The sequence below is a fragment of the Crassostrea angulata genome, chromosome 3, assembly GCF_025612915.1.
Source record: "Crassostrea angulata isolate pt1a10 chromosome 3, ASM2561291v2, whole genome shotgun sequence".
Lineage (NCBI taxonomy): Eukaryota > Metazoa > Mollusca > Bivalvia > Ostreida > Ostreidae > Magallana > Magallana angulata.
The window spans coordinates 25,044,885-25,068,854 of NC_069113.1; the positions used below are offsets into that span (position 1 = coordinate 25,044,885).

The following is a 23,970-nucleotide window of genomic DNA, read 5'->3' on the forward strand; positions in this document are numbered from 1 at the left end:
AGGAAATGATTACCTTTTTATTCTTTTAATTGAAAAATATTTTCTCGTTATTATATGTACAATGTATACATGTACATGTAGAGTTCAAGTTCAAGTTTAAGTTCATTTATTTCACTCATAACATATAATGTTACATGAGGTTCAGAAAAAATTATATATTACAAAAGTATAAGAAAAGCAGGATTTACAAAAAAAGAAACAGAACAAAGTAAACAATGAATTTGTTATAGTTGTTACATTGTACGTAGGATGACCGACCAAATCAAATATTTTTCTAATTAAAATACACATTTTCAGAAGTATTACATGATTTGAAGATGACATAAGTGTTCTAAATTTTAAGATATTTGGGATTTTAAGATGATAATTACTAAACAATTTTATTCTTGCATCGGACTTATATCTATTGTGAATTTTCGTTGCTAAATGGAATTTTCTTCGTGCCGTTTTGCAACTTTTATTAAACCATGGTTTAGGCTTATTTCCACCTTTCGATTTATTATTGTTTCTGGTACCGAAAGAAATTTTTGCTGCAATATGAAAGGTGTCGCATATCTTATTCATTATGGAATCAATGTCCTCTTTTCTAACAACGTATATAGAGACATATATTAAATAATGAAATTGTATAAATTGTTCTTAAAAGTTAACACAATTCTAGAAATATTTAAAACAGTTGCACTGAGGACAGACGGCAACTGCATTATGTTTCGCCAAATGCCGTAATCAAACAATGTGACACGTACGTATTCACCATGCATATACATGTATGTATGTATGTATGTCTTTTTATGATTAATAGATAAAACGCATGAAACTTATGACTATGTACAATTTTATTCTTAAATCAACACAACGTGACCGACAACACTTACAAAAGTAAAACATTAACCTTTATAGTTCAATAACAATAATCTAAGAAGTCTCTTCGAGCACTGCCATGAAAACGTGCTCAAAAACTCGTCTTCATACATTCATAATCAACAATGCCCTTGAGCAATCAAGTTAGTGTATTTTTCTTGTACATTTCGGAGATCTATTCGAGAAGCACGTATTAAAAGACATGGAGACCAGGGAATAATAATGGGATTAAGATTAAAATTACTGCAGCTGTAGATGTGTTGAAAAATGGAATAAAGTGTTCATGGACGATCACCTTTGGGTATAATCCCCCAAGACGCGCATATCAAAGCCGGGCTAGTATGACGATCAGTAAAGTATTGGAGCTCAGAATTCCCTCTTGAACGATCTGAAACCGCTAACGACGATCTCGAGTTGACATCTCTATCATGGCGCTCGTAGATTGAATTAAATGACCATGTTCCTGTACATGAATATTGATGTACATGAAAAGGAGAAAAACCAAAACAACAAACCATGATCAGAAAAAGTTGAACATTATGAATGATAGAGATACTCGTATTTCGTTTCCCTGTGTGCGTTTGTCCATTTCATCATTTGGTGCCGTTACAGTAGGAATCAAAATCTAGATCCGGGTTCTCCATTCCTCGCTTCATATGGAAGCAGACGTAAAAATACACTTTCTTCCATGCTTCGTTCACTTCTTTTGTGTAGTTTTCTTGCAAGCATTGTTTTAGTCCATAATTCAAGGATGGCCATAACCTCTATGAAAAATTAAAAATGCATATGAAAGAATCTTAACTATTAGTGAATTTCAAGCAATTTATTAAACTATTTTATTTGATTGTTTTTTTTTTAAATATTACATGTAGCTCTTAAAGGCATGACTTTAGAAATAATTTAGCATAAATGGTGGTTTTTAAAAGTCAAACCATGACTTTTAAGCAAAGTGGTCCTTTCATTTTAATTTTATTCTTATGGTAAACCGCTATTGACTTTTAGAGGGATACAGCTAAAACTGAATATTCGAAAAAGGAATCATAAAAGTTGCGCTTATTGCTAAATAAAATTCTAGTTTGGAAAAAAGGTGGTAAAACATTTAATTTGTGAATAGATAAAATCGGCAAATAACCTGACAAGGAATGATGTCTTTATTAATGATTACTGAGCATGATTGTCTAAGGAAATCCATCGAGCTGTTAAACTTTATATAAAGGCTTTGCGGCCGCCATCTTGCCGTCTGTAATTTGCTTCATCTCGTCTATTGAAAGATTTGAAAGATAGACGGCAATCACGTGACGCGTTCGCGTCATAAGAGCCCAAGACCAAAAATAGTAAGTAAACGCTGCTTTTTTTTTCTTTTTTTTTTAAACACGTTAATTGCTCACAGCATTGGGTCAGAATAAAATATTTACAGCCACTTGCTTTTTTTCACTCTACCTTTTAAAAATCTATTGTAATTCATACAAAAATTAACAAAAATGAAATCAACCAAGAAAACGACTTGTCTGCGTATGAATAAATTCTATGAATCATTTCTTTAATTCTTAAAAAGACCTCCACTTTCTACATGCAAATGCATTGTTTATTAAATTAATATCAACTTTAAATTAAAAAAATGCTATTTTAATTTTTTACTTCGTTCATTGATGTCTTCTGTTTACTTTTGATGTTGACTTTGCGTGGATTATCTCTTAATAATCGATTAAAACTAAAGCACGGCCTCCGCGGGCTTGCACCGACTGACCTTAGATCGGCAAGTAGTTAGAGGGAGCATAATGTCTTACGTGCTGATGGACAAGAATGATAATTTACGTACTTTTCATTCACTTTTTTAAATATTATTGATCGATTGATTCAGAAATTGATGTAAACGCGGGTTATGTACTTTTTCTGCAGTGCTAGCTACCTTCATACCCGCGTGCATGATCATGATTCGCGAAAGCATATGCATTATCATATGATTGATTAATTCCTAGCTCTCTGATTGGCTCATATTCACTATCTCCAAAAAAAAATCAGAACATTATATTCACCTGCACGTGACATAAGAGGTCAATATAACATTTGAGTTTCTCTACATTAGACTAAAAATATTAAATATCGCGTTTCTGTATCATATGATAAAAAATTACTGAAGTTTTTTTTCGAAAATAAAAGAATTATTGCTGTTTTTCGATTATTACGATGATTTAACTACCCTTGGCGAGGTGAATATTGTACTTTGGGGGTAGCTTAATCACCGTGTTGACATAAAAAACAGCAACAGTTGTATAAAAACTTCATTTCTATTTGAGATTTTAAATTATACAGCATATAAAGTGAATACTATTGTGATTTCTGATCACTAAATTTTCAATCGACTGTGAGTATTTTTGGCGATAAACAATGCCACGTGATATGTCAACGAGTGGTGTTCGATTTATCTAATGTCTTCACACGCGCATCCTCTATTATAAGGACAGCCCACTCATTCTATTCATTTTAATTTATTCGAAGTTCGCTGCTATTAGCTCTATACAAACATCGATAAAAGTCTGTCATTATTAAGTACAATAAAAACCAATTTGAATTATTGACACTTTCAAGAAAATGTCAATATTATCCATTTTAGTTGGGAAATCATCAAAATATTGGTATATTTTCTACAATATATAGTATAAAAAGGGGGCACTGTCATGTTACGGGATTTTTTTTATGCCATAGCCAAGGTTTACCGAATGATAGAACGAATCGTTGAATAGTACAAGTAATCCTCAAAAGTATTACTAATGCCCCCGAATTAGGCATGTACATGAGTGTACATTAAAAAAAAAATTCAAGGAATGCGTACATGTTTATTTAAATTATTAATGGACAGATTGGTCTAAACAGGCTACCCGTAGATCGTGATTCGACTTTGTCAATGGCTATCTGAACACAGACTTCTTAAGAAATATTTAAAAGAGAGAAAAAAGTTTGAAATAAATGAACTTTCAAATTGATATACTAATATGATAGCTATATTTTCTATTGTTTTTGTATGTGATAACACTGTTCTAAGAATCGACGTTTTAATGTATAGTCCAATATATACATGTACCATCAATGACTATTTGGATATTTAAACGTACAATTGAATTTGAGTGATAAAGAATCATTCTTTGAATATTATGAGGTGATGAAATACGCCCAGGCGTGATCAAATCTACATAATTATGTTTCATAGAAAGCTTCTGACTATATTGGGTTTAATCACCGCGACCGTATTTCATCACCTCAAAATACTCAAAGGATAATTAGAAATATCTTCATTAACCAATTTTTATATTTGTGGAATCAAAACCGATATTTTCATTCGTATTTTTAATCTCATATTTGGTGTTACATACTGCGCCCTATTGCATCACAGAAAATGAGCTGTCTTAATAATGTCAAAGACAGAGTGTGATAACGGGTGCTAATATTACATGTAATTAAGTGTTGAATTATCACAGTTGATTCAATAATACTGTCTTAGCATGAGATCTCGCTCTCCGTATTAATGTATATCTTTTATTATAACCCAGTGTTTGATACAAAATACGAGTCACGTCTTGAGTTCAAACTGTCAATCGTCTACAGTACAACCCAAATGTGAATTTCAAAGCGAATAAAATTTACATTACAGCACCGTATCAACTATCGACAATGATGATTTAACCTACCCGAAGCATGTTGGGCTTTACGTGCCTTTGCACGTGCGTTTGGCCGATGGAGATCAGGACACTGTTCAGAAAGTCCGACTCCTCCAGACTCTCCACCGCGGCCCCGAGTCCCTCCAACACGGTGACAGCGTGTCGCTGCAGCATCTCGCGGTCAATGTCGTACTCCAGCTGATTTTCGTTGTTCATTTTGACAATCTTAGGGAATAGGGACTTCAAGTCGGGTTCCGATTCGAAAAACCTAGAAGATAAAGTTATAATAATATAACCTTTTTTTGTTCAAATTTAACGGAAAAAAATAGGATACCTTAAAAATTTCTCACTTATTGTAATTAAAGTGCGTAACAGTGTAGCACAGTGGTTTAACGGCTTAACTACATACATGTATCTGTAAGTCATGAGTTAGAATACCGCTGGGGATTTTAACATTTTTACCTTTTCAAAAATTTTTAAAACGTAATTTTTGATGAGATACTGTTACATGTAAATTCTAAAATTCAAAACCGGTGAAAGTATTTTAATTATAATGTACTTTAATCCAAATTTATATCGACAGATGTCCCATACCAGCTTAAATCTTACACCGACAAGGGTATTTTTGTTGTTGGTATGAAAATTGTAAAATAAACTGCATGTACGTGTTGTATTTAAGTAGAGTCTTGGTTTTATATCTAGACGGGGAAAAGAATGCCTGGCTAATGAGAGAACGACTAAATTCAAAGCCATCACACATCGGCGTACGCGTAACAGAAAATCTTCATCTTGTTAAGAAGAAGAAGAAGAAAAATGCCTTAATAATGATCTGGGTTGATTTTAATTACTTGTATACTGTATCATGACACAAAATACATACGGACGATGCTTATTGTTATGAAACCACTAACATCACACAAGAGGATGCACATGTAAATGAATTGGGCGCAGGTGTGATATGAATTTTTCTTTTTCTGCACCCAATCTCCAACACATTGTGTTTGTAATGGATGCATTTCGAGAGATTAAAAAAAATGGAGAAAAAAAGATACAAAACGACCGCAGTAACGCGTCAGATGTTCTCTCTCCATATGTTGTCAATATAATAGTACTCCACGGCGTAACTAATGGGTGAATGGAATGTTTATTCATATTCCGGTAGTACTATGCAGTTTCTTTTTTTACTTAAACCAAGAGCGAAGTTTACGGAAGGTGATTAACAATTTAATAAAGCAATGAGACAAATCCAATGATTCACCCCTTGCCGTCGCCAGAAAATGTATTCCTATCTTAAATATGAAAAAAAATCGTTTAAATAAAAAAAAATAATAAACCAGATATGCCAATGCACGGAAAAGGCCTATATACAAGATCCGATAATTAAGTTTATATAATACATAATTATAGGTTATGATATAAAGAATATGCATTAATCCAATAATTATATCAAATAAAGAATTTGGAAGAATATTCGCAAAAAAAAAAAATCATTCAATGAAATTGAAAATTTGAAAAAGGATTAGCCTATTCTCGCGTGAACTTTCTTTAACCAAAGCAACATTCAACAAGCTTAGATTTTCCAGGCCGCGAGCCCGGCTATAGAGATCAAATATAACGATTTCATGCAGCAGGTGGTTCTACAAGTACTGTCTTAAATCGGTTTTGTTTGGTTTATTATCATTTTTTTTTTGGTTTGGTGAATTCCAGTCAATGACACAGAGTGGTTCGTGTGGGTAAAGCTTCGAGTTTCCTTTGAAACTAATTGTTGCACTATATGGTTCCCCAATTAAATTTTCTTTTATGTTTCCATTGTAAACTGTTCGTTTTAATTCATACCTAGTATTTCCCCGTATGTTCTCCTTAATTAGATACGGTTAAAACAAGCGCGAATGACGTAAAAGCGAGGATATAAAATTGCAAGGACGTGATAACCCTCAATTTATTTTTATTTTCTGTTTTTGTTTTAATAAGCACCATCGAAAAAATAAATTTGAGACGGAAAAAAAAATAATTGCCTCCTAGAAGATTGGCGCTGAAATTTTTGACAAGCACAACGACTATGCCACACAGAATTGCAAGGATGAGAATCATGGCACATCATCGCCATTGACGCGCGATTCTGGTGTAGTGCTCAGGAAAATCTCTGATTGCCAACTGCTTCTTGCTGTAACACTTTTGTTTGTATACGTCTCACCGAGACACTTTTACACGCCAGTAAGCGCGCGAAGATGAGTTCCATTGGTAATCAAAAATTTCTGATGAGTTACACAGTTTTGGTGCAATCGCCCAACAGAGTTTTTCTAATGACGACTTGCATATATATCGTCTGCAATCAGGCCTCTTCAAAAATGACTTCATGATCCTAAGGAAATTGAATGCATCGAAGTCGCTTTGCTTTCTCCCCCATTTGAGTATAACAGATATGTCTAATTCAGATTAAAAGTGGTTTGCCATTTGTTCTGTATTAAAAACAGTGCATTTCTATAATTGTGGTTATCCCGGCAGAAAACGTTCACCACAGGGATTTGTTATATCGACCAGTAACGTACAAATGCCCTTGGATTGAAGAAAGTATCCAAATCTGGAACATTACATGTTTTAAATCTAGTCCAAAGTGAGATATTGAAACTTGAGAATTTACGTATTTCTCATTAAAACATGTTTCATGATTTTATATGTTTGTCAATAGAACTGTCATAGATATATTTTATATGTCAGTCACAAACGTCACTCAATACCTGTCCAATAATGAAGTGAAATAATTGCTATACGTACGTATATATACATGTATACTGTAAACCAACTTTTTTTCGCGTGCGAGAAATTCGCGAGGTTAGCGAGAGCCTTGTTGTTGCGAATATTTCTTGCCGCGAACCAATCCTTTATCTATAGTTTTTATAACAATACAGGTCTGGATAAGGCTTGGTCGCGAACCAGTTAATCGGCAGTTAATCGCGAAATAAAGTCGCCGCAAATAAAATTGGTTTACAGTATGTGCATTATATACACCTTAATAGACACATAGCTTTTGAAATCAAAATTTGAATGTATATACTAATTGGTATGGTGGCATATCTCTGCCCCTTGAGTGCAAGTTATTTTTCTATCAAATATGTCGACATGCAATATAAATATGTTGACATGCAAGATAATTATGTCAACATGCAACATAATTATGTTGACATGCAAGAAAATTGCAATCAGATAAGAATTATACAAAATATCAAAAAATCTCAAATATCGCTCACCTGTGACATCCAAGATGCTAGATACTACCTTTTTATGTCGACATGCAACTTATTTATGTCATCATGCAACTTATTTATGTCGACATGCAACTTATTTATGTCGACATGCAACTTACTTATGTTGACATGTGAGATGAATATGTTGACATGCAACTTAGTTATGTTAACATGCGAGATAAATATGTTGACATACAACTCACAAGTTGTATGTCTACATAACAAAGTTGCATGTCGACATTAATATGTTGCATGTCAACATATTTATCTTGCATGTTAACATAACTAAGTTGCATGTCGACATAACTAAAATGCATGTCGACATAAAGAAGTTGGATGTTAACATGAATAAGTTGCATGTTGACATCAATAGGTAGCGTATCTAGCATCTTTGATGTCACATGTAGGCGATATTTGAGGTTTTTTATAATTCTTATTTGATTGTAGTTATCTTGCATGTCAGCATAGTTATGTTGCATGTTGAGATAACTATCTTGCATGTCAACATATTTATCTTGCATGTCGACATAATTAATAGAAAAATAACTTGCACACAAGGGGCAGAGATATGCCACCATAAATTGGATATAACAGCAGAATAGCATGTTTTGTGAGACATTACACAAGTCACTTTTGCTGACGTCATAAGTGTTCCCTACTCTATGAAGAAAATGAATGAAAAATGAATGTCAAATCAAATTTAATCAAGTAAACATGCAAACATTATATAAACAACATCGTTTCATTTTTTCTTCTTAAATTCATTTCGAGACTTGTCTCGATGAAAGTCAAAAGTCAAAAATTTTGGTTTACTAACAAAATCTTCACCTGGAAATGAAATTCAATCAATTTTGCATTGTAAAGATATTTTTTAAAAATGTAGGAAAGAAAGCGAGTGTTGGATGGATGGGTGGTTGTTTTCAATTTTTATACTGATTAAACCTCCTCATAAAAGTTATAGTAGGATGTGGGGAGGAGGGGGGTAGGGGGGGGGGGGGGTAATCAAGTTCTACTCGGCAAGGACATGTTTACGACAGAGTCCAATAGGTCATCTATGACGTCCCTGGGGTGAACATATTTAGAAACGTTAGCAGATCATCTACCTATATGGACCGTCCTTCGAGTAATTGGAGCTTAATCTAATGAAACTATTAGCCGCCAGAGTAAAAGTTAAATAAGTATACATAATTACATTCGCTACACCGTTTTGTAACTTCTACTGAATTAAATTGACATTATGACATAAACAAGCTGCTTTGGTATTTGCATGTTTGTAGGTACATCACTTGTTACTGTGCTTAAATTAATATTCAAGGGCATCAATTTTCGTTTATTTAGTAAACTACTCAGTTTCGAGGATACGAATCTTATGGAAAATTATTCTTCTAATAACATTTCGTATTATTTTTTTTAACTCCAAGAATAATTTGATTTTGGGGATTAGTTAGACAACGAAATCCACGAAAATGGGTGTTAAACGAATATTTATTTAGTGAAAAAAAACAGTATATTCGTGAATTCGTCCCACTACCTCATTTCATCCAACGATTGTTGGAGTCAGATCTATAAATGCTGCTAAAGATTGCAACTTGTTTATCTTTATTTTAATCCCATTTTAATCAAATGAATGCTCTAAACTACATGTATGCTTTCTTATTATCCTTAATTATAAACAATATAATATGAAAATCGTATTGCTGTTATATTGCACATGAATTCGAACTTGTTTCCAATTACTGTATTAATTAAACCCATAGGTATTAAAATGTGATAACCATAAATATTTTAAAAGCTCTGGATATGTGCCATTGAAACTATTTAAAGTTCACCCCGGCAAAAATTTTCAATTTATCAAATTATCGAAAAAGGAATAACAATGTTCATCATCGCTTGTAGCATTTCTTAATATCTACATCGTCTTCATGAAAGAGCGCAAGCATCGCGTTTCATCAGTAATTGGAATTCACCTAGCAATCTTGCGATACCATCGGCTTCTTTTTTAAAAGGAGCTAGAGAAGAAAAATTAGCACAGTCTGACCTCAAACAAAACCAATGTATCAATTATTATTATTTATCTGACTTGGCAATATGTGACTCTCTACCCCTCAGTCATCTGCTGTTTCCGTGAGCTCCACGCTTTTCAAATGAATATTATGAAAATCTCGTTTCGCAAATCATTCATTCAATATATATACGTCCGGGGGGGACAGGGAGTTGTAATTGAAATATGGCGCGCGACATTTGTGAGGCAAATGATTTCGGACTAAGTGCCCGTCGTGTCCCCGAGAAAATCTATTTGTACCCGGTCGATAAAAATCGGCAGACAACATCACGGCTTTGGAAACATTCAGGCACGTGTAAACGATCTCTTATCGCCAAGCTATTGAAATTTACTTTTGAACTTTTAAAATATGTATTTGAGAGTTATTACTGTTTGTTGCTTTATATTGATGAGTGATTTTGTTGCATGCATAGGTACAGAGGAGCAAGCACGAGTTTCATGTTCAAATCTTATCGCCAGTTCTTTCTTCATGCGTAATTCAATAACTGCGGGAGGCACATTTTTTCCCCTCCATTGTGTATTTCATGCAATTCACTTTGTGAATTATTGTGAAGCTAAGACATAGACTGAAATGTTTCAAATCTGTTCTCTAGCCCGCCTTAGATTTTAAAGTTATGAAGTTAAGCGATGTGATATACCATGTAAAAGTTGCCTATAACATGTATTAAATAGTTTTAATTGCAATAATTGATTTCCCCGGAGATTCAAATAACAAAGTTCTTCATTTATATAACCGAAAAACTGAAATTGATCATCCTTGGAAAGGTCTTCCAATAACTTTTTTTCAAAGAATTATCGCATTCCCTCTTCTTTGAATTTTAATTAAAACAGGGGGTTATTGATACATTTAAATCTACGAGAAAAACGAGGTTCTTCATTTTTCTGGCCCGTCAATAAGCAGACAAATTATGTTATGGAATTGTTGGAGCGATTGAAATTATATATAAAATGATATGCTGAACCTAGCTTAAATCATTCACTCATTTGACCTGAAGTCAACACTAACCAGAATATGGTTCTAGCAAGACTAAATTTGGTACGAGCGTAAATTCCTATTCGCATCTGAGCGGATTGACAAGATACTTTTCCCGAATTTACTCGGCATAAACACGATTAATATGTTGTCGTTTTTGGTTGTATCAATTTGTTACGTCTGTCGTCTTTTTTTATTTACCCCTGTGATAAATAGGATGCATTGGGCCTTCAGATCCGACCAATCAATCAAGGGTTTGTCGCCACGTCGAGCACGAAGACTTGTATAGCTCGCAGTCCTTACAATACGAATGTTTCAATCAAAATGGCTAAGATGCTTTTCGCATACTCTTATGGAAGGCGTCCGTCGTGATCCTGAAAAATGCACTTTAAATCCGACTACATGGAGTTTGACTGTTGTGGACGATTATGTTTATATGTGTTTGCTTTATCAACGCCCAATTTACAGCGGACATTATTCGGGGGGGGGGGGGGGGGGGGGGGTTCTACCGGTGTTGGCAATTCAAATTTTTTGGTTGATAAATTTATAGGGGCAGATCTTGCTCATTTCAAAAGCGATTAAGGGGCACACATACTATGGTATTTTTTTCTCTCGGATTTTGCAATTTTGATTATTTTAAAAACAAAATCAGAGACATAAATAATGATCATTCCAAAGAGATTGGGGGTGTGGGGTGATTAGGGTAGGGGTGCACAAGTAGTGTAAAAACATCAGGCTCCTCCTTTAAGACAGGCGTATTGTAATCTTGCTAAAAAAAATAATTGAGCGGCTCGTCATAAAGTTGACGAACAAACCCTAGCCTTTTCTTCGTGTAAGATCCATTTTCAGTCCAGTTTTATGCCTATAGCTGTTATCATTCTCAAGAGAATCTCCAGTTTGTTATTCATACGTTTCTGATAAATGTATTTGACTATTCGAATTGTATCTCGCAAAGTAAAGACAAGATGTTTTATAACTGAAATTATTGAAATTGTCTTTCAAATGGTCGTGTTAACACGTCTACTTCTTAAAAAAGTATTTTTATAAAAGAACATCTTATAAAAGTGTTAATTACTTAGTCAAGTATATTGTAATGTCTTTCAAATGATCGTGTTAACACGTCTACTTCTTAAAACAAGTATTTTCTCAAAAGAACATCTTATAAAAGTGTTAAATACGCAGTCTACTCTATTGTTATTCTTTGGAATTTAAACTGCTCAAGGTAGGTTTAAACCTCTCCACACTTAGCTGATATTTACTTTATTTGGTGAATGAATCACTGGACGTTATTCTAGCATATGTTCGGTAAAGCACGTATCATTATTATCATAAAATTTTACTCAACTTGAAATTAACAGCATGACTCAGGAAAATTTTAATACATTTTCCTAATATGAATAGGCAGTAGACACGCTGAATTCAAAATGCATTCGAGGACCTATCCGGGAGTATCATGCTTGCATTCTAAGCTTCATTGTAGAGTCTATACCCTGATCCAAGACTCTTCTGACTGTTCACCCCGTTTTTATCATTTGCTGTTACCAACGGCAATAAGTTATTAGTAACTCAAATGATCTTAAAAAAAATTACATGTTTACTAAATGACCTACCGGTAAGGTAAGATGCCCCCCCCCCCCCCCAAAAAAAATAAAAAAGCCGGATACCCTGGCTGATGGGTAGTGATTTCACAATCTAACAAGAGGACACTATGTATATAACAACTGATCTCAAATGACAGTGAAAGTACAGAAGAAAATATTTATATAATCCTATACATTTTCACTATGTGGCCATATTGGCCAACACTCAAGCAACTGAATCCCTTACCTAGGGGTCATGGATTTCACAATTCAGGTAGAAGTCTTCATGGAAATCATATCCATGTAATCAGTTTTATGCCCCCCCCCCCCTTTATAAGAATAAAAGCCCTTGTCATAAATGGGGTTGGGAGGGGAAGTGGTGGCTGTCCATTCACATTTTTCGTCAACACACAGAATTTAATATGCCCGCGATGCTGTGATTTTGGTTGTATATCATGAAAATGCATGGAAAATGATTTTTTGTTTACTTTGATGACCTTGCAGTTTTAAAAGATTTCTTATCACAAAACCATTTAATAGAAGGACATATATGAGAGTGAGAGTTCAGGAATACTCGCGTTGGAATGGGGTAGACACATTAATCAAACAGACGTGACGAAACTGGTTTTACCAAGCTCTTGGATAAATTATAGTAATCAGATTTAATTAAAGGAACTTTTAAAGAATGAATATCCTAGTAGTAATTGTTTTAAAAAATCTTTGTTTTCAACAAAAAAATTATTCTGCTTTTTAACCAATTTTTTTTTCAATTTTTGTTTTTTGAGAAAAAAATTAACTTAGATTCTCTAACATTGGAACATAAATTACATATACTAATTTATTGACAGAATTTGTGTTGTTGAAAATTCATGCACTAGTTCAAGGACAGAATATTTGTTTATTCCAATCTTCAGTGTAATTATGTCAAACTTATTATCACAAGACACTTTATTTCAAAATGTGCTAACAAATATTCCAAAAGCACCTTTTTTTCATTTCTTTTAGGAAAACAAATGTAGATTTGCCATTGCGTTAAACTTGAGGTCCCCGCAGAATATATAAGTGAGGTTAAACCGGATGCTATGGGGAAAATTAAGCTTGCGCATGAGCTGGCTGGTTTCCTGTGCGGGATTATGGGTAGCCCAGGGAACCAGACTAGCACACGTTTATCTTAATATTGCAAAGTTGTTGGTTAACAGTACAGTAAGTATTCCTTTTAAAGAAATGGTCGGCATGTGATATGAGCTGTCAGCATCATGGGATAAGTTAAAGTTATACCAAAAACTACAGCATGCATCAAATAGCATAAACGTTGATGATAAAATTTTACTTTTAGTTGACGAGGCTAGTGCACTTGATTAAAATTGTTTACGCATGTAAGCATTGTTGAATAATTAAGCGACGCCATAAAATACATGATTGAATAAAAATGTCACTGTACAAAAAGTTTAAATCTTAAGAAAAACGCATCAAAATAAGAAATTACAATGTAGAACCATTTTAACAAGACCTTGCTTTTTCAGTAGGATGTAAAGATCTTATTTAGTATTTCTTGCGTCAAAACAAGTTAAAATGACGCTGGTTTCAAGAAAAATATTCACCGATTGCCCTCGCTCAAAAGTTAGACAAATCCTGTTGATTTCAAAGAGCCGTGGCTGAGTGGCCTGCAATGAAATAGACAGGCCTACGTCACATTGCAGTTTGATTCAACTACCCAAAGTCCAGTCTCTTGTTAAAATGGTTCTAATTTACACGAAGATGTCTCTGCATAGTTAACAAAGTAGTGCGAGACGTAATGTTTGCGCAAAAAGTGAAATTCGCCGAATGCCTAATACTTTTACATGTAATATTCATCATTACAATCCATAAGCATGTTAAAAGTATGAAGCTTTTAAATTCTCAGGTACAAGGTCAGGGCTATTCGTGATACAAATTTAGTGGTAAAGGCACTTTATCCAGGCTTGCTACAATGATATTCATCATAACACTTTTGCAATTAGAGGTCTCCCCTGTAGATGTCTTAAATAGAAAGCAGGGGGCAAGACTCGGTGGAATCTCTGATAATCTTAAGGTTTTCACGTTTCCGTTAGAAACCCATGCATATGGTCCACGTATTGCAGTCCTTTTGTAAAAGACAGCAACTTGTGATTATGAAAAATAGACCTCTCAGATATTCACAACTTTTATTAATATGGACTTCCTGGAGCGCTAATCACGTAAGCAAGTAGCGATTAATGACATCGGTAAAACAAAAACAAGTAAGTTATTTTAAACGGTAGCTTGAGGCGAAAATTCTAATCATGAAACAAGCTAGCTTGTTGCTCTGTCATCTCCCGATAGAGAAACCGGTCTGTAACAACTCCTAGGAGTACCTTTTTGTACTAAACGCTTGAGATATTTGCAGATTCAAGCGTCGAGAAACAGTTTTGAGGCTCACACGATAATAAAATGTAGAAAAATCAACTTTATAATAAGGGTCATAAGAAAAAAAAATCATTTAATAATGAAAATATGCTAGAGAATTAAAAAAAAAATTAAGAACCAATTTAAATTTAGAATGTTGAAAATAATGAACATTGTCTACATTTTGATGAATTCTATTTAATTTAGTAAGTATTTTATTCAAGTATATATGAATACATTGAATTGGATTGAACAGCAGGCACAATGCCTATATATGTTCTCTCCTTTATGATGTTTTCTGACAAAACGTTTAAATCATAACTTTACATTTATGAGATTGCGCAGCTGGAAATTCTCAAGATTAATTGAGAAAACAAACAAACTGCATAACAAAATAATACAATAAATTGGTCTTGTTACAGGATGGTTAAACATTTAAATCTGCATAGTCTGAAGTGTCTTAGCTAAAAGCTTCTATTCATTTTTTTTCGGAGTAAAAGTAAAATTATTTGACACCTGTTTTCCCCACAACCGTTAGATAGAAATAAAATTTGGTGTTATGATTAATAGTCATGACATTAAATTTCATTTTCAAATAAACATTTGTAGGAAGACACACATTACTTCATCCAACCTTCAAAAGACACATAATCTTTAAAATTTCAAGAGAAAAAAAGTCTGCCATATGAACCAATGCACTTTCCAGCCGCTCAGTACTTTAATTTTTAAAGAAAACGTGCAAAGATTTCACGACAATGTCATTTGGTTCCATTGATAGAAAACTTCTGCTAACCACGGCCTGTTAATATCTGCATCCTCATCAAAGATCATGACCACAGGTTGTGTGGTCAAATCTCAGTTGTGTCATAATATCGGATTCGGGCTACACAATATAATCCGAATTTCCTTTGTCTAGAAAACGAGTCATGATATGGGGATATTAGGTCATACATGGAATTTGAAATTGGTTACGTTCCCTATAACCAATATGTTTAAATCCATTTGAAAGAGTACAGTATTTAAATATAAGGGGATGGAGTGATTTTTGCTTTATCACAGAGATTTCTATAGGCGCAGGTTATAAAATTACATAATTGAGTTAATTTTTTAAAAAGAATGTTTTTATAATGTATAATTATATCTTTGTACAAGTTACATTCTTTTTTAAAGCGAAAAAAAGCACAACCATTGCAATCTTCCCAAAGGAAATATCTTAAGTTTCTGCGCTGAACTATGATTGCGCAATCTAGCACTTTAATACCAAGACGTGTTAATTAAACCATTTGAAAGAGATATATGGACTTATGCTTTCATTTAGTGGATAAAAATATTTTGGCAGGTAATGGTGAGTAATGTGTACAACTGTCAATAAATCCCCCTGTGTGTGTTTTATGACTGAAAAGAAATGCAATTAAAAGCCCGAATATCGATGTGAAAAATCACTGGATATGTGTAAACAATTTTCTTGAGTTGGTACATTGTAGCACTTTATGGAATACAAATATTGATGTTTTGAATACATCATTATTCAATGTATTTCACTTATGAAAACAGAGTGTTCATATACATAGAGAAACCTTGAGTGACAACGTCTCTCTCTCTCTCTCTCTCTCTCTCTCTCTCTCTCTCTCTCTCTCTCTCTCTCTCTCTCTCTCTCTCTCTAACTTTTCTAAAAGTTTCGATAGTCGTTAGAATTTTTATTCGATAACTTTTATGGATCGGAAAAGGAACGCTAAAATATCCACAGATATCACAAATACCCACATATTGCATGTAAATATAATATTTTCTCTTTTGATATGTGAAAAGTGAAAATGTTGGTTAATTTAAAACTTTAATGCTTAAAAATAATCCTACTGAAGAATGTGATTGCTAGTTTTTATAACATTGAACCAGATTCTAGTCATGTTAGAGAATCACAATACTCTATAAAAAAATGTTAATGTTTGTAAATGAAATAATGAAAATTAATCGACCTGTACACCTTACAATGTACTAGCAAAATAGTTTGCTCAGATAAGCGATACGGCCCATTGGTCTCGTGTTCAGTTTTATTTTTTAACAACATTTGTTTAACCTCTGTTAAAACCGAGGAACAGTCCTTTCTAAATTTTGTTGTTCATTTATTATATGAAAATAAAGTTTTTTGATATGACATGTGAGTAAGTAATGATTCATGCACATACATCCGTTTTGCTTTCAAATTGATTATTTTGTGTTAATTGTATTTTTTATTATATAAGATGAAATTAAAACAAGATTGGAAAACGACATTTTACATGTATTATGTAGAGTTATACATTACATAAAAAAAGTTTGAATCCTTTAATAACAAATATCGTTTTTATTTAAATCACAAGTATGTCGTGTCGCAAGTGATTATAAACGCTGAAATCGTGCGTTTTTCTTTTGAATGTTCCGTCATAGTTGGTATGGCAGCTGTTAAACCTTAGATAAAGCAACTGCAGGTACGTGTAGTTAAATGTGGCATTTAGTTTGCACACAAACAAACAAAAAATGATATCGGCATTACCTTGCTTACCCAGCGTGAGTAAATATGTTACACCGTCAAAATGTAATGATTTATCGCAGATGAAGCCAATCCAGCTTAATCCTTTTTATTTACTTAATCGTGCCTGCCCATTGGAGATCTGCTGCTTATTTATCATAGATCCCATGAGAAAAATTCAAATATTTTTTTTTTACATGCTTTTACGAAAGGAATTCAAAAAATAAGGGACAGCTTATGTAAAAAAAAAAAATGATTCAGAAACACTTACCTCATAAAAACACATAATCCTAGCTTGCCAAGATCATCTTTGATCAAATCCCAGGAGTTTTGTACTAAATGAATTTGTCTCACTGTCAAATATTTGCCAAGCTCTTGTCCTTTAACCTTAGGTGGCACCGGACACGTGATAGCTTGATTCCCCATCGCTGGTCACCTGAATGTTGGGTTAGTTGGTATGTCCTCCCAAAATATAAAAAAAAAAGTCACAAACTTTCACAACCGTGGTGCATTTGCTTTGATGTGTTTTCTGCTTTGTCTCCTTGAGTGTCTTGTCTCTTGAAGTCGGTCCAGCTTTCCTCGGGGATATTCCGTTGCAGTCCCAAGTGTTAGTCAATAGTATCGCTCTTCCGCCGACCTTACTACAAAGCTTCTTGTCACTCGGTGAAAGCAAAAATCATCGTTCTCGGCCAAATGTTGCTCTTTATAATGACATTCTCCTCTCCAGCAGTCGGCAAACAATGTTTCCTCGGAGCCGTCCAATCAAATCGGTTTTCAGTCGTGAGAGTGAAAATTCTAATCAAAGTGTGCGAAATACAAAAACAATTAAAAGCAACGGCGAATACAAGTGTTGCAATTATTAGTGATCTGGATTCCTCGCTGCGTGATAGACCATTCCATGTGACTAAGCCATTAAATTCTCTCTCTCTCTCTCTCTCTCTCTCTCTCATACGTTTGATATCATTTGATCTACTTTTTATATGCTTAGAAAACTTTCTAGGAAAATTATCTTTTAATACCACATTTGACCTCCAATTGAACACAAAGATGTATGACAGGTTAATTATACCCCTGCTATATGAATGAAATCTAATAATTTATCGACACTGTCCTCCGTACGAGAATGTTGAACTCGCTCTCTAGTTAGCCAACAGCTGAGACAGTATTAATTAATGCAATAGAACGCATTTGTAACTATACAGAAAATTCCGCAATATCCCACTGACTGAACTGAAGATGGAAAAACAAAAATGCTCCCACTCACGCCGCTATAACCCATTCAACAATCAACTAGAGTATTTTAAAACAATGAAATTATTGAAAAGGAAAAAACAAATTACGTGCTCCAGGCATTTCTAATCCTGATGAATAAAATCAATTAAATGATCTTCCAAATGTATTTCCAAGCTAATGATCGCGCTATGTATCACTAATGAAAACTCTTCTATATATACAATCACAAGTTCTGTGAAGTATACCTAAATATACCCTAATATTTCGATTATACAACATTAGTTTACTTCTATTGCATTTAATGTGTAATCGCAAATTTACAACCTGCAAAGAATTGTTATTCATGTACATAAACAAGACTTACTAGTAATAAAAAATATAGAGTAGAGAGATTGGCGTAGTTTTGATAAAAAAAAATGCAGCCAGACAATATTTGTACTACTAAGAATTTGTGTAATGTAAAACTTATAATCCTTTGCGCAGCTGTTATACTATGCCTTTCACAGAAGACGGGAAGTAAGCTAGTGTTATACAATAATATTCTATGAAAAACATGTTAATTAGTTTTCCTCAAAACAACTGTTGTTTTGTTTTGCAAAATAATTATACAGCACTATTAATAAAAAACTGTTTTCTATAGAGTAAAAGCGAAGAAGTAAATGCTAGCTAAGCGAGATAATCCAACATATATACTGTGTGAACAATACGTGTTCTGCATCCTAGCAGTTTTTGTTTTCTCGTGGGGTTTTTTTGTTTGTTTTTTTTTGTTTTTTTTTTTAGGGGGGGGGGGGGGTTAGAGAGAGATGTACATGTCTGCCACACTATTTGGTAAGTGTATTAAACGTATTCCAAGCCCATCTTCGAACGTACATACTTGCCTTTATGAAGAATGACCGAGTTTTACAAACGTACCACATCATTCGTTTTAAAAATCATGAGAAATCATGTGCATAAAACGTTGAGATTTGATTTTGAAATTTGATTTTTTATCAAATAAATTTTTTTTTTCACAAACTTAAATCTTCACATGTATACTTTTACATTGTTATCAACATGGTTTTATTTTTTCCGATCAAAAATTGTGTTTACCCTCAACTATTATTCTCTTTTGAGAAGTGGACAGGCATAGCCTACATCCACATCTCTTCGCAAGCCCTCATAAGACGGTCTACGCTTCGACCCATGTTTTGAGTCCAGTTTCCCTGAATTTTCGTAACAGACCTATTATTTCTACATTTTAAACATTAATGCATGCATATATCACAAACAAATCCACACTAACCCGCTAGCAAACCATGTTCTCAACTTCTACATTCCGGGTTTAAATTATGAGACCTCTCCTCCTAAAAAGTAGAAAAAATTATAGTCGGAAAAACCGGAAAATATTGTTCGGATTGTAGAATTTATATTAAAGGTATTTTTATTATAATTTAAAGAGGTTTAAATTGTGGGTTTACAATTTAAGACAAATTAACAAAATACATACGATTAAATAAGTAACTGTTGCACGTAAAAACAAAAAAAACTCTTTATTTTAATCTTTGTTGCTTGCTATATTAATCAATGTTCGTTTTAATGTTTAAAAACATATGTAGAGCAAATTTGTCACCAAAAGAGATTATTAAAAAGGGAACAAATACAACTTTCTGATTTTGTGACTCAGTATTTGTTTGTACATTGTAAGGTTACGTTGATTCAGTAACGTTTTCTACATTACTGTCTTTATTAGGTTTCCAATTTTATCCGAAACACAAACATTTAATCTGCGCTGACCTAGATAAACAATGTTATACACAAAATTTAAACCCGGGATGTAGAAGTTGGGAAAATGATTTGACAACGGGTTAGTGTTGATTTTTTGGTAATACATAGATGCAATAATGTTTAAAATGTAGAAATAATAGGTCTGTTACGAAAGTTCAGGGAAACTGGAGTCGAAACATGGGTCGAAGCGTAGACCATCTTCGGTTCCGACATGTACACGATTTCCAGAATCAAAATATGAGGGCTTGCGAAGAGAAGTGGATGTAGGCTAAGCCTGTCCACTTCTCAAAAGAGAATACCTCAACTATCTAATTGGTGAATGACTTTCATCCCGATATTACAAGATGAGCCGTTAAAAGCGAAAACCCCTTTATCGCAACTGATTGTTTTTTTTAAGTCACAAAGGAAAACGCAACGTCATTTACAAAAAAAATTGATTCATTGCAGGTACAATGTATATACTGTAAAAGTGTTATATCAGCGCTAGCATGGACACTTTTATAAACCTACTGAAATATAACCGGACAAAGATAATGACTGTGAGAACGAGATCACAATTCAGAAGTAAACTTCATTGGAGAAACATGCCCCCCCCCCCCCCCCAACAGTAGGAGCTGAAATTCTCGAGAGCGCCTACATGTACATGTACTACTAATCAGCTATTACCACTGTGTCAAAAGGGCGATGGGGTATATAGTATCTTTTAGTTCGAGATACCAAGATCCTTCCATGAATACACTACAATGTGTATTATTCTTTCCCTTTTTCAGTGGGCTTTCGGTTATTTTTGGATTACGCTTTGTCATTCTGAAAAAATAAATGGATTCGGGCAATGAATTCTTACAGATTTTGAATTATTTTGATCTTTATTTTTTGTAAAAATTCAACCTCTTTCTTTTGTTTTTACTTTAATTTTTTTCGTCAACTCTACTCTGAATAAAGTAAGAAAAGGGCTACCTAATGACCAACTCTCCACACCACCGGTATATGAACTAAACAGAATATTGTTATTAAAAAAGATGTACATGTGTACCTCTCTAACATACAAACACACACACCAAGGAACGTTGACCAATGTACGATGCATGTATGTAAGAGAGAAAAAAATCAATGTCAGAGTGTTATGCGTAAAAGTAAATTCATCAAATTTAGTCTATTAAATGTACCCTGTTTAAATTCTGTCAACCTAATTTGACACCATCCTAATTATCAGAGAAGAATAAAGGGAAAATATGATTAAAATTTCGAATATATTAATCTTTGATAAAATTGTATTTATATTAACGTAGCTTTTGGTTTTTGTTGCAGGAACTAAAAAAAATGTCCTTATCATGCCACATACAAATGCGTATGTCGTTAGTCACGCACATACATTAACACGAGCGGATCAAGAATGTTTGGCAAAGTAGAATAATACTTTTATATGCCCTGGGGAAGGAGGGGGGGCTGAGGCTTAATCTCGATAACTTTCACTTTGTGAATTTGGTAAATTTGAATTTTAAGTGGGGTCTGGACCACCCAGCCTCCCTCTGGATTTGCGCATTAGTCACATTTTCAAAAGGAAATAGACCACAATAATGATAACAGAAATTCAGTCATCTACCACATGAAGTGAATAAGATCTAGAGGGCCAAGAGCTATTTTATCAGAGACATGTGAAAAGGCCGTGCTCGTGATTAGCCAAAGACATTATAATAATAACAGTTTTGCTCCTTAAATTTACACCATAAAATAAATATGTTGTTTTCTTCATTTACCCAACAATTTTGTAACTTTTTTTTAATTTGACCAGAAATGTATAACTGCTATAATCTTATTTTGCTTACATGTATGTGTTAGGATGATAAATTCACGCTTATCAAAAGGATTGTATAATACAAGCCTAATGGTCGATTCTCGGACGGCTCAACAATCAATCATAGAAGAACCTAGAACCTAGTAGATATGTTAATACACACCTACATGTTAATTTACACCATGTCCAGCAAAATGCTGAACGTCGTTACTAGTTTCAAGGGACACCAAAATTCATATCCATCTTTCCGTTTGTCAATGTCTTACTATGCATTTTGTGATAATGTATTTCCCAACCAAATGCCTAATCATTGCACACAATGATCTATTCAGATCTTTTCTACACAATGTTAGATCTATCAATATTTCACTAACCCTCTGTATTATTTAATTGCTCTTATCTCCTCTTAATGTCTAATGCTTGCATGTTAACATTTCTCAGTTGTAGGAAAGAACAACATATCTAAATATTAAGAAAAAGTGTTTTTTTCTTCGATTTATTTGTTTCAAAATTTAAATTTTATTAATGGAAATAGATTTGACTCTCATAAAAAACCCTACGATTTAGCGAGACACTCAGTAGGTCTTCAAATGGGTTAGAAGACATGAATTTCAATTTTTGGGATTATTTACATAAAACTCCATTTATTTTCTGTGATTTTTTAAATATAAAAATGCTCAATACGAATATATATATATATATATATATATATATATATATATATATATATATATATATATATATATATATATATATATATATATATATATATATATATATATATATATTATATAGCGTGTACAACCTCTAAAAACTAAATTGAACAGATATCTTATTAAGACCCTAATACAGATATTTTAATTACAGGTACATGTAAACCTAGTGCAATCGGAAATGTAGAACATCATTTTGTGGCGAATAATTAAGATATTTATGTACCTATGTAATTTATATATCCTATGACTCATCTATCTTCAAAATATTTTCATGTAAATAATGTGTTTATCAATATTTGGATTATATCTAGACTCACGATTTTTAAAATACATGTAACAAACAATAATAATCGACAGACATGTCTTGTTTATTCCTTAAGTAATTTAAGGAAATTTTTACAGAGAACAGAGACAAATAACAGTGCACTTGTTGATGCATAAGAATGTTCTGTTTTAATCATAAGAATATATTTCATATATAAGATTATGAATTATGTTTTGATGCATTGCCGTTGTATTAAACTGTCTGTATTTCAAATTCTTTGCTTTGTATTAATATATCTTATACATATGTTCCAATATTGAGCCATTTGACTTAAAGAATAAATAAAAAAAAATTCCGGTTTAGGTGAATGTGCTAAATAAGCAAAAATTTCGCTCGATTACAATTCAAAGCAACAAGCCTATAATGATGACTAGAATATTCATTCCTCTAACCAACTGTTATACTCGGTCGCCTGTTCAATTCAGTTTACAATTTACAATTTAACTTCTCACTGAAATCACGTTTAATTCAACAATCGCAATAATATGTGCGTAGTTCGTCAACTGACAAATGCTGTAGTTTTTGGGCGATTTTTTTGGTTCTTTTTTTTTGTGTAGAAGTTGTCCAACGACACATCGCCGTGCCTGGAACGTGTCTTGGGTTTCGCGGGACGACTAAAAACCGCAAAACGTCTGGGCCGACATTATGCCGCAATAAATAAATAGTCACTGTTCATTCGGTATTCATGGTTGATCAGAGAGAAAAAATGCCGAAACATGATCCTGACAGGTAATGGCTAAATATCGATATAAATAAATACACTTATATCCGACCGTGTTTCAAATACATCACACGAATGACAAACATTTCTAGATTGCGTCCATGTCATTAAGAACAGAGATTTTGGT

At 33.3% G+C, this 23,970-nt stretch overlaps 1 protein-coding gene across 1 annotated transcript; it reads right to left on the reverse strand.

The window, feature by feature from the left end:
* Window positions 1-818: 818 nt before the first annotated feature.
* LOC128176795 (neuroglobin-like) lies at window positions 819-18,153 on the reverse strand. The gene is made up of 3 exons (XM_052843343.1): window positions 17,561-18,153; window positions 4,548-4,785; window positions 819-1,625 (listed from the first exon to the last, which is right to left on the reverse strand). The coding sequence occupies exons 1-3, from the start codon at window positions 17,713-17,715 to the stop codon at window positions 1,455-1,457; spliced, it is 564 nt and encodes a 187-aa protein (XP_052699303.1). The 5' UTR covers window positions 17,716-18,153; the 3' UTR covers window positions 819-1,454.
* Window positions 18,154-23,970: the final 5,817 nt, after the last annotated feature.